The 20,282-nt window shown below is 42.8% G+C and overlaps 1 protein-coding gene across 2 annotated transcripts in view; it reads left to right on the forward strand.

Annotated features, from left to right (window-relative positions):
• Positions 1–20,282, forward strand: part of SHANK2 (SH3 and multiple ankyrin repeat domains 2) — a 2,270,638-nt gene that overhangs the window by 1,842,470 nt on the left and 407,886 nt on the right. For both annotated transcript variants that reach the window (XM_069221873.1, XM_069221874.1), the window contains one exon: positions 7,890–8,014. In XM_069221873.1, the coding sequence (XP_069077974.1) occupies positions 7,890–8,014 (125 nt within the window). The remainder of the gene's footprint in view (positions 1–7,889; positions 8,015–20,282) is intronic.

The raw sequence follows: 20,282 nt of genomic DNA on the forward strand, positions 1-20,282 counted from the left end.
TTCTTCTGTAATGGCCACAAGTCCAGGAGTGTTCGGAGAGTGGTGTGAGAAAGTCATCCTTTTAGCATGTTCACCCTCATGTTTTCTAAGTGATACTGGTGGCAGCTGACCCTGACTGTGCCTTGAGCTCTGCTAACCAGGTCCAGGGCAGGTGCTCTGAATAAAAGGTATACGGTAAAGTGGTACAATTACAGTTGGCAATGACAGACTCCTGTAAGTCCCTAGTAGATAATAGAGCAAGCGGGATTCAAACTACCTATAAGACCCTAGTATATAATAGGGTAGGGAGGTTTAGAGTTACAGTAGATTTCCTGCACTGGAGTGTGCACTGACGTATTGCCTGCTGTTATTTTTAAAGACAGCCCTGCCTTGCAGACTGTCTTCGAAAAATAAAATGTGTGCAAATTCAACTTTGGAATTAAAGGTATTTCCAAAGTGACAATCCACACTATTTTTGTTTTACATATATATCACCCTTAAGTTCTCCCCTAGGTGCCCCATGGCTATGGTGCCACGTAACTATAAGCAGGGGCATTATAAAGGGTGTTTTATATGCCCTGGTGAGGGAAAAACTGCCCTTTTAATTTTTCCTAATTGTAGATACTTAGCTCCACAGGATAACATGGGAATATTTCACATAAGCATAAGTATTGCCAGGAAGGAGCTTTATGTGTCATGAAAGGATTCAAAAGATTGATAATGATAAATAATCCAACAACTTGCCACAGTTAAATTTATCATAACTAATACAGAAAATAAGTTATAGGACTTTCTTTTCTGCAAGCCAAAATCCAGCCTGCTAGTAGCTCCTCCTAATTGTTCTCCCTTAACAGGATTAGCCAGGCTGCTTTGATGAGGTGATAAGTGGCCTAAACTGAGCAGAGGTTGTCTGATGGTGGGGGGGGGTGGGCTGCAGCTGCAGAGGCCAGGCCAGGCAAGGAAAGATGCTGGGTAAATCAAGCTGGGCTTCAAAGGAAGCAGGACAGAAACGAATGCCAGCCAGGCCTGCCCTCTCTCCCTGTACCCCATAGATAGATAGCAGGCCCAGGAAAGAAATTTGCAGATGCTCTGGAGGGGTCATGCAAATGGAAATAAGCCATATCAGTAGGTTGGTTTAACCAGGTATTGCTCCTCTGGAGAAAAAACGTCTATCTTGGATTTTAGAGTGCAGTGCTTATTGAGACAAGAAAATGTCACACTGTGGAAGAAGCTGTCATTCTTTTCTCATTGGACAGGGGTGCTCCCCTGCTTTTCCCCTGAGATGATTGAATAAATGTGGCAGAGCTGCATTGCAACTTAGATCTGCTGCCTGAAATCACAAGAAGGAAGACTGCCTTGCTGGAACCCTGGTCTGCAAGCCAAAGGACTGCACTCTGAAGTACTGCTTCTGTTACATACTGGAACAACAACCCTAAGGACTTTGTCTAGCTTCAAAAAGGACTGAGGAGTGGATTCCCTGAACGCAAAGATTAACAGTGCTTGCCTGCACCAACTATCACAAAAGTCCCCATCCTATAGTGTGTCCAGTGGACTTTTAAGGATTTGGCCAGGTGCATTGTGGGAATTGTAGTCCTAAACTTCCAAGGGCAGTTTCAGAGGTTCTATACCCTTAAAGTTGTGTTTTGGACACTTTCTAACCCTCAAGCGTAACTTCAGAAAGAAGTTACAGAAATTTGGAGAAGTTTGGAACAACTTTTAGAAAAAGCACAAGACTGGACCGACCTGACTTCATGGGACAAGCCGAATACCATCAATCGCGACCCTCCCCCAGGATTTCAGGATCACCCCACTGAAAGCTCCAGACTTCAGGATTTGACCGGGGCCTTGCTGAAAAGCAGTCCAACAATGTTGCATCGAAATTGGCTTGCTAAGGAGGACCGCACGATGTTGAGAGAGAAAAACACCACAAAAGTTTCTAAGTGCAAAGGTAAAATTTTGACTGAAGCCTCCTGCTCAGTGTATCCGAGCAGGGCTTCATCATGGTCGGCCTCAAACTTTACTTTGTCTCATTCAAGTGCAACCAGATGTCCCCGGTTGGCACTATTGATTTCTAAACACTAGAAAGCACATTTTTTATTTAATCTATGAAACTTTATAACTCCTGTTCCCTATAATGGATTTTTGTCATTTTGGTGTCATTTTAAAAAATTTGAATTTGTCTGCTGTGTCTTACTTATTTACTGTATTGGTGTATTTAAAGGATTTACATACCTGTCTCCTATGTTCAGCCTGCCTGCTTGTTGCCAAGATGCCAGGGGTTGTGCCAGGGGCTGATGTTTTGAGACCTTGACTGAAACTAACATTGACTTAGGGGCCTTATTGCTAGTGGTAGGTGTGTACTTACCTCTACTAATAACCAGTCTCCAAGAAGTGGCTCCAGAGGTCCAGTATTTAGAGCGGATGCTAGCCTTTGTGTGGGGAGATTCCTCATACTACGCTCACATCTGGCTCTGGAAAGTTCTTCTTGTTCCCCTGTGAAGGCTCCGAGAAGTAAAGGGTGACAGAAGGCTAGTGTCAGGTTCCTAGTGTGTTCTGGAGGCAAGCCCTTTGAAGTGCAGGTGGGACAGACCACAGCTCTGCCCCCAACCAGCCTGGCAAGATGGCCCATCTTGCCCACACCTAGCCACCTTTGTGGCGCTATCTTGCAGGAATACACCAACCTGGACAGCAGAGCTATTCATTATCTATTATCTTCTTCTCTTTCACAACCTTCATACTTCACAATATTTGCTATGTCTATCCTTGGCGTAGGTGTACATACATATGGTGTACTTGAGCTTGGTTTTACAAACACACCCTTTGGGTAAACTTGTGTAAACCACAGGGTCAGCTGTAAGGTTGTTAGCTGGTGAATTTGTAGCTTTAATTTAGGAGGCTGTGAATGTGTTTGGGGAAGAGAGTACTACTGGTGCTAAAGCTATGGTGGATCAGCTAGTTTAACTCTCATTTGTAACAATGAAGATTGTCGTGAAGCTACAATGAATAGCAAATGTCACCTGTAATGCAAAGATTGTATGACATTTTTGTAGATTAAGTCACTATTTGTCTGTTTTGCTTCAACACATGTTATAGCTGCTTCTCATATGCTAAGGAACCATGGTGGCATGGCACAGTGTATGGGTTACTATGGTGGGGGGGCTACATCAGGTGCTAGATTTGTCATGATGGGGGCACTCATTCACCATTCATTTCAAAATAGTCTCACCACAAAGACTTCTGATTTTTCTCCAAAGGGCCGCAGGTGTTCCACTCACAGTGGGAGTAAAGCCCATCCAATTTCCCCTGGAGCTTGATGGTAGGTGATTTTTGGGAATAGAAAGACTAGAAGGGAAAATCTCCTCCAGACAGATTTGTGGCCTGTTTGATATGGTTATACGACAAGTAAAGTGTGTCTCAAACCCTCTCTTCTTACCAGTCCCCTTATTTTAAAAAATGTATCCAAGTCAGATTGTGTGGAGTCACCATATTCTGATTCATAATCATGCAGAAGAGGACACAGATGCAAAATAGCATTATTTCAGTGACCCTGTCGACGGGAGATAGTGGTAATGTTTTTAGTAGACCTTACTATTAGGATACGGAAATGTGAGCAAGAAATACTTTAGTGTATATACTACTTTATCAGACCTGAAGGGATAATGCATGGGCCAATGTTCTTTCAAGTTGCGATTATTACAGAGAAGATGTACGTGGACTGGTTAGAGATCAGGACTGAGTGACTACAAAACAGACTCCCTAATGAGAGTGATGGCATAGATCCCCTGGATGAGAGGTGCAGGCTTTTTCTCTTCACCTGCGACCATTGTCCTGCAAAGCGCCTACCCAGTATAGCGCTTGGTAACTGCATCTGATAACCTGGTGCTCATTATATGAGTGTGCTCACAGGTGTGCAACAGCTAAATACATTCTGCAGGACAGGAGGTGTATTTGTACGTACTGGGGCACATACTCTGGCTGAGAGCGAACCTAACCATGCTTCAATTCATCCCAAAAGCAACTGAACTGCGGAGAGAAGGAGAATAAGAAGGAAATAGGCAGAAAAATACATTTCCTCTAACAAATTTGAATAATATGCTCATTCCCACATATAAATACTCCCTATTTCAGACCAGGGGTCCAGGATCTCGAAGCTTCAATCACCATGGGCACCCCCCTTTGTTAAAACCCAAGGAGCAAAGATTCTACCAGGCTTTCTTCCATTGTTGGACCTAGCATTCATGGCATGATTCACCCCTATCTTTTTACCTTCAGACCTCCTGTTTTTGCTGACTTTGTTTTCCCTGGATTTAGGATTATGCACTCTTTACCACTGCCAACCAGTGCTAAAGGGCTTGTGCCCTTTACCTAAAGCATGGTAACATTGGATTACACCCAATTGGAATATTTAATTTCCTTATAAGTTCCTAGTAATGTTCACTAGGTGTGCCCTGAGCCTGTAAATTAAATTCTACTAGTGGGCCTGCAGCACTAGCTGTGCCACCCACTTATATAACCCTTTAAACATGTTTTAGGCCTGCCATTGCTGAGCCAGTGCATGCAGTTTTAACCTGCCTTGTTGACCTGGCAAAGTAAAACTTTTGCCAGTCCCAAAGCTTCCTTTTTAATACATATGTCACCCCTAAGGTAGGTGCAAGACAACCCCAAGGGCAGGGAGTAATGTATCTACAAAGCTGGATATGTACTTTTAAGTTTTACATGTCCCAGGAGTGAAAAACTCTTAAATTTGTTTTTCACTACCGCAAGGCCTCTCCCATAGGATAACATTATAGTTGCTTTGTTGCATTTTAGAAGTGTAACTTCTGAGTGGGAAAAGATAAACCCTTCACGTTTGGTGTCTCTGGAATCCTAATTTAAAATCCTACCTTATGGTGAAGTTGGATTTTCAAATTACAATTCTGAAAATGCCACTTTTACAAAGTTGGCATTTTCTTGACTTAGCCATTTGGTACCTGCAGCTTGTCTCTGACCAAATGAGTAGGTGTAGTTGGCAGTTGTGCTTTGTGTATTCCTACTGCACAGTCACACACAATGGGAGTTTAGGTGTGACTCAATGGGTCATCTTTGCCAGGATGAGAGGGAGGAGCTGGGCCCAGCCTCGCTTACACCTGATTAGAATGTGTCCTGTCTCCACACAAAGGACTGCATACCCCCTGTAGTTAGTTTGGTGCCAGGGCAGGAGAGGCATGCCTCTAGAAGCTTCTCCCCACTTCAAAGGCACAACTGTGTATAACAGGAGAACCTCAGGCACCGCCACTTCAGTACACTCCTGGACCTGTGGATACTTTGCCAGTCAGAAGGACTGCTGTGATGCTACAAGAACTGCCACTCTGCTGGAGTGCTGCTGTGAAAGACCTGCTGCCCTGCTGTGCTGATCTGCTGCACTCTTGCCTGGATGAGAAGGACTGGGCCTGCATCTCCTGACCCCAGAACCCTGAGTGACTCCAAGAGCTAGTTGGCTGGCCTCTTGATCTGAAGCCTCGGGGATATAACACACTTCCAACAACATTGCACCTGCTCTGCCATCTCTGAGTCTCTCCTTCCAAGTGGTGCCTTCCCAGTCCTGGATCCTTTGAAGTGGGGTAAAGGTGCTCAGCCAACTTTTGTGGATACAGCAGAACCGAACTCCTCACCTGCGCAGCGCAAATGTGGCAGAACTAATGCATCTCCTCTACGAATCAGCGCATCCCTGAGCAGAACCGATGCATCACCGTTGCTGCTTGGATTGGGCCCGTCACAAAGACCTGCATCACCTCCGCAGTCCTCAGAAACAGTGCATCACTCCCAAGGCGTAGCGTATCCATAGCCCAGATCTTCACATCTATCGTCAACAGCAGCCTCGACGATGACACCAGACTCTGCATCACAGCCTCACAGCTCCTCAGAACTCATACATCATTAGATGCACATAGTATACCCACCATTGGACTTCTCATTGCAAGGCCCTTCGACGAGATCCTCGATGATGACGCAACAGGACCTCATATCGCAACCTTGCAGCATCTTGGATTGAAGCATCGCATCAGCTGCACAACAGCCCTTCGACTCAGATCCCCGCAACACTCAGCAACCAGGATTTAAGGGTCTTTGTTCAGCGGGCCTAACTGGGTCCCTGTAGCCGGTTGACACTCCATCACCATAGGACTGAACTTGTCACTTTGTCCCGGTCCGGTGTAACCAGATATCCCCGGTGGCACTTTTTGCTTGTAGGTGCTATTCTACAGTTTATTCTTTAAAAATTCATAACTTGAGTTCTCCTGATTGGATGTTTGTCAATTTGGTCTTATTTTATTTATTAAAGTAAGGTCTACTTTCCCAATCTGATATGGGATCCTTTTTGTGTTGTATTTTTAATGATTTACTCTTTGAAGTGTTGCACAAAGACTTTGCACATTGTCTTCAATTTAGGTCTGACTGGTCTTTGCCAAGCCACCAGAGGATGAGCACAGGTTTATTTGGGGTTTACTTGTGCCTTAACCTGACTCGGTTTGCAGTTGCCGCATGGCCAGGGCTCACACCCCAGTCAACCAGTAACCCAATTTCTAACACCCATGAATTAATTTGCCCAAAAAGCTAAGATGCGTTGAGGATCATTTCTCTGTTCGCAACAAACCAAAAAACTCAACGTTTCTTCCATTACCTGTCCTCACCCATCCTTTGCTTCTTTAGCCCTCCATGTACATCCTTCTATGTTCTGTTTGTTTCATTCTTTCTTCAACCTTTTGTCACCCTCTCCACTATCTCCCCTCCCTTAATTTATCCTGCCTTCACACACTCCCTCTTTCTTTGCTCTCACTCTTACCAATACTCTCAACCTCAACCATCACAACAAATACCCTTTCATCCCTCCTCTTTTCTATACTGCATACTTCTGCCATCTCTGTTATCCATCTTTGTTCAAACTCACACCTTTTACCCACTTCCATTGGCTTTTCAACTGGTTCACTAACTATTTAATTAATACTTGATAAAAAAGACTACATAGCTCTCCAGTTGTTCTCTGTACATGATATGCTCCAGAGACAGGGCAAAATCAATAATGAGGAAGAAAACCATCTAATCAGGGGCACTGAAATAAGATAAACCATAAAACCATTTAATCGTGAGGAAGTGGCTGGCCCAAAACTATCTCTATATATTGGACTGTAGACAATAGGCCTTTAACAACAGGTAGCTAAAGCTGTCCGTAGATAAGACCTAAGAAAAAGGGATGTGCCATATATATCACATTGTAATTATTATGCAAAGCAAAGTTTGTTAAATACTTTACTATGGATATAACAATTCCCATCAAAGTTGGGGGCATTACTTAGCTATTCCAGGGCGTGCCTGGGTCATGAAGAGGTTTGTGCGCAAGCTCTCTAAGATAGCTATTCCTAATCCATTGACAATGGACCCTCCTGGATCGGTGTAGCTGAACCCCAGTGGTCCACTGACCCCAGGTTAAGAACCTCTGCTCTAAGCCAACCTTGTCCAGGAAATCCACTCTTTGGGAGAGGGTATATTTATGCGTTATATGACATATGAGGAAATCAATTTATGAGTTCAGAATCACTAACTGTGAGTTGTAGGAGTGCTTTTGGACTTGTAAATACAATCGTATGTTTGGCCATTTTTAACCTACATGTGAAGTGGCATTCTGAATTGGGCCAGTAGGTATTTTAGTCCCATAGATTTTGAAGACACATTTAGAACTTTTGCTATCTGTGAAAAATATGACACAGTACATTTTTACATCTACTTAGGTCAGACTAGTCCATATGTCAGAAAATGTACATAGCATTTCATTTTCACAGTTGCATGCTACACCACCAACTCATCCCATTAGATTTTCATAGGAATGGGATGTGTATGTCAAACTTTTCAAAGAGTGCTCTTCTTTATTCCTGAAGCTGATACACCGATTGAAGAATTTACCCCTACTCCAGCGTTCCCGGCCCTGCAGTATCTGGAATCGGTGGATGAAGGCGGGGTAGCTTGGCAGGCTGGCTTGAGAACGGGCGACTTCCTTATTGAGGTAGGACAGCATTAAGATATATATATTATCATGACCTACAAAATACAGTGCAGCATTTTTTTCTGATATTCCTGGGAGTTCCCTATCCACCTGATTAAACAGTTTCAAAATGTGTTCTTTCTTATAATATGCTATTGTGATGGACAATTATTCAGCTGTGCAGAAGTGTTTCTCCTGTAATACTCTTTATAGACTCAAGTTGTGGATTGTGATAAAGTTGGATGATTGATTTTCAGTTGTATTGGAATACAAGGTAAAATGCAGTCTTTAACTTTTGTTGGTCCACTGAAGTTTCCGGAGAAGGAAGGGTCTTGCTATGTTTGTTGTGGCAAGTGTGTGCACAGGTGTTTTTGTTCTGCATGTGCTGTTTGAGTGAGGTGCAGGTGAAGATGCATCTGGTATTATTCTGCTGCAGCATTGAGGATGCTGGTTGCTTAAAACAGGGTTGCACAATGATGAAGAAGAAGGGCCTGAACTACTCCAGACATTTATGATATCCATTTGAGATAGATTTATATGCTCATATTCTAAATGGGATTAGATGAAAAGGGCTTCCTGGAGTGACAAATTTTACACAGAATAGGGTCTGGCATAGAAACAGGTTCTCCTCCCAAACCGTCTTATATTGTTGTGATATTAGCTGAAGGTGTACAGATCATAAATGGACAGCGTTATTTAGAAATGTATGTTATTTTTGGTGAAGATTGTGTAGATCAGTGGTTCCCAACCTTTTGACATCTGTGGACCCCCACTTTATCATTACTGGATTCCGGGGACCCCCACTGAATCCTTATTGGAATCCAGGGACCCCCCACTGAGTCATTACTGAAAGCTGGGGACCTATTCTGTTAATAATATTTAATTTTCTAAGTGGTTGCAGACCCCCAGAGGAGGCTTTGCATACCCCCAGGGGTCCCTGGATCACAGGTTGGGAACCATTGGTGTAGATTTACACAACAAAACCATTAAATAAGAAAGCCATAGTTATTTATTGAAGTCCATGAAGTTAATGTTAAGATTGTGCAACACCTGTCAACTGCTCCCTGCAGTAAATTGATTTCCATTTAATTTTTTAAGGTTTTTAGAGATTCATCCGATAACTTAGCAGGTTCTCCAACTCTCAGATATGTTTTCATTCTGCAGTATTGATATACTTTGAAATCTCATTTGTTAGGTTCACACTGCTGTACTGAAAAAAAAAGCAAAGCTTGCCCTCTGTGAACCTAATCATAACTCCTAACAGTGAGGCTTTCAGTCTTGACAAGTCTTGATATGTATGAAATAGGACAGCTAAGTGAGGAGGGTGCCACATAAATCTAAGCAATGTAACCATCTCTATTTTGCAGTATAGTGCTGACCATGTAAGAGATTGCCATTTAGATAAATTTCATATGAATGTATCTTATGTAAATATCCTAAAAAGCAGGTCGTGGATGTGTTCTTTCTGGATATACAGTACAGTGGATACTCAAGGCTCCCTAAGTAAAATCCCTGTCATTCACACAGAGTGGTGCATTCCATTCCCGACCATTTCTTACCACCCTCCACATCACGGTCTTGTCCAAAGTTCACACATCCAGCATGTAAATAAAACAAGCACAGAGGGCAGACCTATTAAGTTCCAGATCACAACCTGCATTTAGTAATAACCATGTCAGGTTTTACCTCTTGAAAGGAACTGCTGAATCATCTTGACATAATCCAAATTTCAGCTCTGATGTACAAATAGACAGGACTTGTCCTTTGGACTTTGTGCTTCATGAAAGCACATATATGAGAAGGAGGAGCATCTGCTACAATTAGCTGCGGCCATTTCTCATGCCTAGGGATCTTCTGACCCCTAGGCATGTCTCACTGAGGTCCATAGGGTTAGGAAAGACATGTTCAAGAGGGGATTTTCAGCTTTCCTCCATACCTGTCTTTAAAAATCCTTACACAGTTTAAGGAGACTAGAGCTTCGAAAAAATGAATTCTAAACAAGCCCATCTTAGATAGTCTTCCAGTGCTGTATGCATAGCAGCAGGTCCTATCTGTTGCACGGAAGTGTCTGGTGGCCATACCTGTTGTTGGATGACCCCTTGTGCGAGGAGGGCAGTGGTCCTATGTGTATCAGTAAGGACCCTGACAATGCTGTAGCTCCAGGGTGGGTAGTGAAGTGGTCCTCATCCGCGAGAGCCAGTCCCATACTCTGCACCTTGTAAGTGAAAGGTATAACCATAGAGTCCTTACACGTGGTAATCATTCTCTAGGTACTGGAAGTTCTAAACCAGAAACCAAGCTCCGCTCCTTCTCCACCGCTCCTTGAGCCCCCCTCCTGCCCCACTCCTCATGTAACCTATTTTAACCAGCATGATTGTTGGGAAATATGAAGCTCAACCCTCCCCACCCCAATCCTACTGACCAAGCTACACCCCTGTGTGTCATAGATCTTTAAATATGTTTGCGCAAAAAGAAACCTTGAAGCCTGTCACATACTGTAATTAATATGTACATACCCTGAACGTGAATAAGACAGAGTGATAGGGTATATGTTTGCATTTCAATTCATCAGATCCGCAAGGATTTCACAACCAGTGGAAACCTATTTAAAGGGTTGGTGAGAAAAAAGAGTTGTTGGGAGGGTTACTCTCACAGAGGACCTGGTCTCCCTCACCATCTCTACTGTACACTTTTACCAAAACATCAAGATGTTCTTCTGCCCTGCCCTCCTCTGCTTTGAGTCAAAGGGAAGTCAGTGGGTTAGTAAAGAGTGGGGGAGACCCGAACTGTAGGACTGGAGAGAACGACGTGGGGTAAGACTTGAATGAGATGAGTGGGATAGGAGCAGAACTGAAATACTTCCACCCTCACTCTGTAGAAATCAGAAGTCTTCCTCCGCTCCATTCCTCCCTCAGTTTGCTGTCCGGCCTCTGTCAGTCTCGTGCCAGGCATCCATGATCCTTTCCTCTCTCGTCTAGAAGATGTTATTGATTATTTTTCAATAAAAACGTGACTCAATTGAAATGCAGTTCTGGAAGTGTAGATGGGATTGCTGGTCCCGAAAAAATACTTTGTAAAAATGTCTTCGGTAGTGTGAAATAACATCTGAGGATCTTGTATCGTGTGTTATATCTTCAAAGAAATGGGAACTCATTTCAGCTCATAATGCAACTGTTTGTTCCTCTGGATATTGTAGACTATCGTACACCTGCAGATATGATCTAGAGATGAAATGTGATGTCACATAGCATACACCGCCAATTACAATCATAAATCAGGCTAGGATGCAGTTTATCATCTACTAGAAAATACTCTCCAATTTGAGACCAGAGATAGGGCACCTTGCAATTTGTTATAAACTTGGAGGTATCTAAATGAGATAACCAGCAGCCTATAGTGCATTTGCACATATCATATCGAGAAGGCAGGTATTGAAGCATGGAAGCATTATAACCCATTACCGATTACATTTACGTTTGTTAGCAGCCCAGAAATCCAGGCAATATGCCCAAGCCACATGTGAGAGTCTGCAATGAGGGTAAGGCATCTTCATCAACTGTTAAAGTCTGAATCAGAAGGGCTATAACGCTATTATAACATTCCATACACTGGGGTAAAATGTTCTAAATTAAAAAGGGAGGAACAGAAAGACAAACATTGAATATTGGAGCAGATGGTCTGTACCAACGATTATTGGCCCCAACCCACTCCAGTGTCTTAAGTGGAGCACTCAGCATTCCAGAGTTCTGATAGGAATTAGGCTCTAGAGATGGGAACATTTTCCTCCTTCCATATAGCTGTAAATATTGGACCTCACTGCCAAAGAAAAGTTGTATATTTTGGTCTAAGCAGAGATGCAGATGTATTACTTTTAGCTAGTCACACACCTCACCAGTAGCAAAAGTTGCAGCAGACACATCTTTGCAGGAATATTACAGTAAAAACCATGTGATTTTTTTGTAAATACAATTTCACTTTGGAGCAAGGCAGTCCCACTGAGCTTTAGAGAAGCACAAAATATTGAAATAAAAATGAGTTGCATCAACTATTGGGCGGGATAAGGCAGAGGAATAATGTAACACTTTTTAGAGGATGTTCCTCCTTGAGGATGTCCCATTGTTTGACCACTATTGTAAGAAACTGGAATACAGTTTCCAATTAGAGTGTGCTTGTGTATACTTTGGACAGCAGGTTATGATATAGGCACAGTGTCTCCCCGAGGACTTGGAAACAGACAGTGTACATAAAAATGACTGTGTGAGCATTCTTAGTCTGCAGCTTTTGTGATGCAATATTAAATACTTTAGGGCCACCTGTACTGTTTACTGGTCACAAAATGCTAGCCAACAGGCCACCATGTCTGTGATTGTTTTTTAATAAAGTAAACTTTTTTTAATACAACTGTTTTCATTAAAGGAAACTGGGCTAAATGAAAAAAAAAAGTTTATCTTAGGTTTAAAACTTTAACATTGACAGTGGCTCCCTAGACCACAGCAATCATGTGTTTACATCCATTAAAGGGATGATGTCCTGGGGACGGCTTCCGTTTTCTGAATGATTTACCATCTTCTTTGAGATGTCCGCAAATTTTCAGTGTTTTTTAACTGAATTACGGTCGCAAAACATTCATGCATAAGATACTGACTCAGTATTTGGAAGGGACGCCTACAGCACACCCCTTCCAGATACCAAATTGCATTCCATTAGGAATCCCATTTTAGGAGGCAGAAAAAAAATTCCAACTTCTAAAATGGAATTACTACATATGTAAAAACATTTTAACGATTGTAAATTTTGAATAGGAGCATTTGTGACCACTAAAATGCATAGTACATCTGGCCCGTGATTTCCTGATGAGAGTGGTATGTATCTTGTCTGCATAAAGTCACATGCATTTTATGGGTTGAGAACCTTCCCAAACACTTTAAGAAACATTTTGTAGGAATTACTGTTTCTCAAGCATTTTGCATTGTATGACAGAGACTTTATGGCATGGGTATATATTTTGTAGGTTGTATGGCTTTCTCTGGATTATTGAATTTATTCTGCGTCCCCTGCAATTTCCTGAAGACGCTGAAGTGTTTTTTGTTAATACAGGGTTTTCTTAGAACATTGGAGCGAGCTTTGTAGTTTTTACCGCACATATATGTGATTCGTAGACAGTACAATCTGTGTAATTTTTAAATACTTTCTGTAGATTCGTGGAATCTAGGGTGTTGTTGGGATGTATTTAATATACAACGTGTCTACTTGAGGACTCTATTTTGTATACAGAATGAGCTTTAAAACTTGATGGTGTGCGCTCAAATGGACCTTGAAGATTGTTTATTCATTTGTTCAACTAGTTTTTAGCCCAGAGTTAATTATTCCCCTACATTTTGGTGTTTATAACTGGCAAGTACGAAATCATGAAGTTTTCTCCGACAAAAATAATTTGAAAAGTTTTAAAAGCACTAGAAGGATTGTTGATTCTCTGTGGCAATGCTTGGTAGGCGCTTGTAGTTTGCGTACCTTTCCCTCCGGATGTTGAGGCACTTGTGAGGAACAAACATACCATCAATGCATGAACGTGCGCACCCCACTCCTGTGTTGCTAGTGCGAGGCACCCAGTTTCCATACCAGCAACACTTGTGAAAGAAATATTAGAGTACAGCTGAAGGACAAGTGTGAAACTCGGTGACTTTGCTTTGGGCCAGTCATTGAGGCCCGTGCAAAACTTTGATAATTTAATTAACATTTTTCACGCCCTTACCCTTTATCTTCTTAACTACTTACATTTCAGTTGGCCAACAATATTTTATGTTATGTAGCAAGTATCAGTTTGTGGGCCCTTGCTATTCGTGACACAGGCCCCTGAATCTAATGAGTGTGGGAAGGTCGTTCATTATTCACAAACACCTAGATACAGGGCCCTTTATCTGCCTTGGCTTACAGTCTCGCGAATGAGTACTACATTCTTATTAAAGATGGATGCAGTAATACTCAAGCCGCAGGTTAAAGTGTTTACACACCCCGGGCGCAGTCAGCACCGTGTTCCAGGCAGGCGCCCTGAGCACGCGCAAAGGCCTTCACACTGTTTTCATAATTCATTGCAGCGCTTATAACAATGGCTTTGCAAAGTTCCATTTTCTGAAAAAGAACACAGAAGTACATCGCGTTCCAAATTAGAATGCAGGGAGAAGTCACGTGTCTGTGTGAGTTTAAAGGTCTGCGGTTCTACTGCTGTGCTTATCTGTCTCTTGTGATCAAGACATCACCCTAAGGGCGTTGTACATATGGACCTGCTTTTCGTTTGCTTAGATCTTCTCTGAGGGTACCCATCAAGGAACTGGGCTTGGAAATAGGCCTTCTGGGGTGTAACCCTTTAAATGGAAAATTATAATTCCTACCTGTCAATGTAAGAGAGATAAGTCTATGAACAATTTTCAGGATCACTGCTGAGTATTTAAATTCATTTAGCCTTTCTTTATTATTTTATGTTGCTGTTCTTAAAATCTGAGATGGATACAGCCCTGTTCAGGCCATGTGGGACAGGTTGAGTTAGATGGACTTGCTCTTAGGAGTACATGGTTCGCGCCGATGGCAAACGCAGAGCCCATGGTGCTAGCAAGGATTGGGTGTGAGGGGTTGCTGAGATTCTGCAGTGAAATCATAAATACAGTAAGACAGTGGTATCCGGGTCATGTATTTGACTCAAAGATACAATGCAAAGGTGTGCAGGGAATTGTTCTAGGCATCAGATGGCTCAGCAGTACTGCTTTCATCATAGGTAGAGTCAGCTAGCCTGTCCCAGTCAGACTACTTTACCACCCTCCCCACACCACACCCTCTAAAACCAATGGAAACTAACACATTTGAATGTTTTCTTGTAAAGTTTTTTTTAAAAGCACAAATTACGGAATGAATGAAACCCAGATGTGGCTCATGGCATGGAAAGGAGGCGGGCCACACGCCGCGTGGTGGGGGGACGAGAACAATATGTTATTTTTTAAAAACTTACCTTACTGGCTGCCTCCGCCGACTGCTCCTCTGTCCTCACAAACAGCAGTCACAGGCTCCCAGCCTGCCCTGTGACCAATCCTAAAGATGCTTTCATGCTGCTGGCAGCATGAAAGCAGCGTTAGTATTGGCCAGGGTGCCCTGGCTTGGTGCTTCAAGGCAGACTGGGAGCCTCTGTCTGCTCTCTCCAACCTGGCCAAACACACATGCGCACTGAGGGGAGTACTGGGCACTCCCCCTGAATACTTGTCATCCCAATTGGCCCGCTCCTTAAAAAAATAAAACAATAATAAACATAGTTTACTATCATTTTATTTTTAAAGGTTTGCAGCTGCTGCAGGGGGGCAACACTCGCTGATGAAACCTAGCATGTCCCTTTGGCATTCTAATCTACCTAGAGAGAGGTAAACTGGAGAAAAGATTATTTTTTGCAACACTTGGGAGTGCGTCCCCCCGAAAACGAATAAAGACGTTTTTGCTAACTCTGTCCACTCGCCATTTCTTGCTGCATTTAACACTAATCATATGTTGGCTGTAGGTATCTAGAATACATGTGAAATTGCGCCGTACTTATAAAGAAACCAATGTGGAGTCGGTAAGGAGTCGTGAACAAATGCTTTTAAGCAGAGGCGTCGTCAACCACCCGCTTTACCATCTACAGCGGGGGTGGTGCTCTTGACAGGCATCCTCTGTCTCAACCTCGGCAGACAAAGGCTCGTGAAAGGGTGGGATCGATAGTAAGTGATGGTATGGATGGATGGGATGGATGGATGGTAGGAGAAAGGATGGATGATGGATGGGTGAGTTAAAGAGTGAATGGATGAGTGAAAGGGTAATTGGATGGATGGATGAGTGGATGATGGATGGGAGTGCAAAGCCAGATGGACAAAGTGAAAGGGTGGCTGGATGGATAAGTGAAAGGATGGGTGTAAGGATGGATGAATGAAATAATGGATCAAAGAAAGGAAGGGTAGGCATATGGCTGGATGAAAAGGCGGATGGATGAGTGAAAAGGTAAATGGATGGATGTGTGAGAGGATAGATCATGGATCGAAGGGTGGGTGGATGAGTGAAAGGATGGGTGGCTGAGTGAGAGGGTGGATGGATGAATGAAAGGGAGGATGGATGATGGAGTGAAAGGATGGATGGAGTGAAAGAATGCATGGATGGCAAAAAGATAGTTGATTAAAAGATGGATGGATGGATGAATGAATGAAAGGGGGCATGGAAAAGTGAAAGGATGTATGTCAGAGTGAAAGGATTGATGGAGAGGTTTGATGGATAGTTTTAGATATGGATTGGCAGATGGATGGAGAGGCGGAATAGTAACAGAAAGAATGATGGATGAAAGATTGAATGGATGACAATGTAAAGGTGAAATGGTGAGCAGCAGGTGGATGGAAGGATGAATGGATAGATACTTGAATGAAAGAAACAAACAAGCGCTTTGGGGGAGGGTCGTGATGACTTGCTTCACTTGCTTGGAGACATAAAAGCTTTGGTTCAAAGTGGGGGGTATTTTTCTTTTCTGGCTAATCTCTTGCTTTCAAGTATTAAAAGAGGCGTTAACATGTCGATTGAGCATTTTTTAGAGGCCCCATCTCTTCACTAGTGCCAAAATTTTGTTTGTATTGCTTGTTTCGTTTTTTTTTTGTTCCCAGCAAAGGAGGAATTAGGCAAATTGTGGTTGCACTGTTTGACAATGCAAGATGAAGCAAATAGATGTAGCCTCAAGCTTCGCTTCGTCTTCCAAATGAAAAAAATGGGAGAGATCATATTTGCCCCACTCCACTTTGTCAACTCATCAAAAACAGCCAACTTGAGGTTGTTGCATGCCTCAGTGCAAAAATCTTCATGTGATGTCGGCTAGAGCAAGTGCTATTATGCGAAGCCGTATTATGCAAGTAGCAAACACGGTCCAAAGGAGTGCATGTTCCATTTTGGCACCATGAACCCCTCAGTTTGCCCATTTGCCCTGCTGTTAATGCCTCCAAATCACTTGGCAGGTAGCAGTTGGCCCCTAGTAGCCGGGTTCTGCACATCAAAGTTATTAGGAAAGATCCGTTTCCCAGTTCGAAGCCAGGAAGTTATGGCTCATTTGCAAAATGGCTGTAGCGGCTGCTTCCATGTTGGCGCGTGTGTGCGTTCTTCATTTGTATTATCCGTTAGGCCTAGAAGGCCAGGATCTGTGTTAGATTTTTATGAAATCCACAAAAGATAATTGTGGATAACAAGGAACCTAATGGAACTTAGTTACATTGTCAGGGGTATCTAGGCATCTGGCATCCATCCAGAATCCATTTAGAATACCCCAGTTTTAGAGGATCTTTTTTTTTAAATATATTTTTGATGAGTTCTAAACATGATATAAAACCCATAACATTAGTGTATCAGAGGTATCATAGTTGTACAGTATATATTGTTGTGTCAAAATCCCAAGATATATGAAACCTGAAGGGAGGGTGGGACTCATCTAGTCGTGCATTCACAATAATTCATCATTCGTACCCCCACAAAAAACAGGTATCCAGGTGCAAGGTATAATTGTCTACACAGGACATGGAACTGTGGAGACTCCCAACTGCTCAGTTGGGGCGGATGAGTGTCTTCGTGTAATGCCCATTGGGCGGTGAGCTAGTGCTGGGTGAGGTGTTAGGCTCAACTTCTATATCATCTGAAGAATCTGGGTCCAACTCTTGCTAACCGTGTGATGCACTCCCCCTAACCTTTCTAGCATGTTCCCCAGTCCTCTAGATCCCTCTCGGCGTTGACATCTTTACGCACTTTTCGCAGTCGACATTCCTCAGCCGCAGACCACTCCAGCAAGTCTACTTTCCATCTGTCTAATTTCAGACTCTCAGGTTTGAGAGGATCCTTAAATAAAACCAACCCAAATTGGACAAACTAGCAGGATATCTCCTTTATACAGGTTGTGGCATAAAAAGATTGTTTTGTTATGCTAATGATACCTACACCAGACGTTGTTTACGCAGCCTAGGTAAGTGAATGCTCGCTGCTGAGGGATGTGTTTAACATGCAGAATATAGGTTTGATTCGTGATAGGGCTCACTACGCCATTTGTCCTTCCATCGATGATTGCATGAGTACCTCTGGGAAGAGAATAGTAGAATTCTTAATTACAGCGCTATAAAATGATAAAACTTGGAAAGCGTACCTTTGCAAAAAAAAAAATTTTAGTATTATGTTTTGCTTAAACTACGCTATTAAATAAGATGGTACATAAACCTCCGTATTTATCACTGATTAGTCCACAGATGTCCATAAATTAGTCCATAATTAGTCCATGATTAGTCCATAAATTCGATGTCTTTTCTTTTCCATGATTCCTACATCTGTGCATCCACAATCACCTTATATGATTTTAACAATACCCGAGCCCCCTTAATCATTTGTGCATAGCTTGGTTTCATATGGGTGGCATGTGCTATAGATGGAAGGTCCATGTTTTATACACAAGTCTTATTAATTAATGCTATATTTATTAAGAAGTAGTAAGTTCATAGTGTAATCTAATGTCTTACGGTGTTCACCATCAAAGCTATGTTATGTTATGGTATGTTATGTTAAAAAGCCAGGTCTTCAGCTTCCTGCAAAAGTCAAGAGAGAAGGAGGTCTGATCTGTTGTGGGAAGTTGTTCCGGCCTTCAGAAGCCAGGCATCAGAGTGTGCAGCCCCTGCTGTGATTTTTTATATGCATGGGGTGTGTGCTAGTGAGAAATCCTCTGCCTCTGGAAAGTTGGTGGAAGTGAATGCGACTGTTCGGGTGAGCCTTGTAATAGGGGTGGGCAGAACTTGTGAAATTTGACACTGTGGAATTCCGCAGAGTGACATGAAAACTCTGTGAGGTTCTGTGGAGTTCAAAAATAGGCGCATCCTGTTGCTCACTCTGATTTAGTGCCGGGAGCGCATTCCATGTTGACAAATCAGTGAAAATGACATTAAGCTGCACACCAGAGGGCGCAATTACTTGAGTTGATTTTGCTGTCCCTTGAGTAAATTTTCTACTTTAATGGCAGCCTTCTGACTGCTAACAGTCCTGACTCCCCGCCAATGCCCTGTTGGAAAAATCTCACCGGATGTCTCCTAATGACCAAAATTCATGCTAAGGGACACCAAGGGCCAGATGTATCAAGGTTTTTTGCATTTGCAAATGGTGCGAATGCCCGTTTGCGAATGCAAAAAGCCAGTTCAGAATGTATGAAAGACATTCTGAACGCAATTTTAAAGAATCGCAAAAATAGTGATTCCTTAAAATTGCGACCCTGTTTAGAGAGTCGCAAATTGTGACTCTCTAAATAAGAAATCGCAAATAAGGATTCCTTATTTGCGATTTCTTAGCACATGTATGAAGCCATTCCTAAATGCGATTTGGGCATTTAGGAACCGCTATTTACCACCAGGTTGAACCTGGTGGTAACCATGTGCAAAATTTAAAAATGCATTTAAAATGTACATGTAAAACACACATGCCCTTTTGGCATGTGTGCACCTTACATGTCCCCCCAAAAAATGTGGGGTGCAGCAGAGGGGGCCTTAGGCCCCCAGCACCCTGGGGTTTTGCATTTCCAAAATTGCGATTTCTGGTTAAGAAATCGCAATTTTGGAAATGCAAAAAATTCGCAGATATGGGCCAACAGGCCCATAGGTGCGATTGGGGACGGTATCGCAATTTGCGATTCGTTAATAGCATTTGCGATTTTTAAGAAATCGCTGTTACCGATTTGCAAATGTGATACATGGTATTTTGTGAGTCGGAAATAGCGATTTCTTAAAAATCGCTATTTCCGAATCGCAAAAGGCCTTCGTGATACATCTGGCCCCAAATCTCACTCACCAAATCTCAGTCACCAATTTACCATTGTGGAGCTGCATGCGAGAATAAATCCAGCCAATTCCTCCTGGGTGACCTAATATTTCATCTCCCTCACACTGTAGGTGTGGGTGAGAAGTTTGAAGTTGGCACGCTTGTGTATCAGGAGCCAGTGGAGTTCCGGAAGGTGTTATGTGATGTGGGCTCGGCATCCGAGGTTGAGGACTAGTTTTGCAGTCTTTTTTGCGCTGTTTGGCCCTGCGTACACGGCCTTTTCATAGTATAGTCTGATGGTGATGAAAGCTTAGTGTCTGCATTGGGCTGTAAATGGTGGATTACTGGTGTCCAGCCCCGGTGTATTCACTTTACCAAACTCACAGGCCACACAGGGATTCGAGCAGTGCAATTGGGTCTATGTACAATTTACTCTTACTGACGCAAAACCTTCTGAGCCATTACC

This window comes from Pleurodeles waltl, chromosome 3_1 (genome assembly GCF_031143425.1).
Source record: "Pleurodeles waltl isolate 20211129_DDA chromosome 3_1, aPleWal1.hap1.20221129, whole genome shotgun sequence".
Classification (NCBI taxonomy): Eukaryota; Metazoa; Chordata; class Amphibia; order Caudata; family Salamandridae; genus Pleurodeles; species Pleurodeles waltl.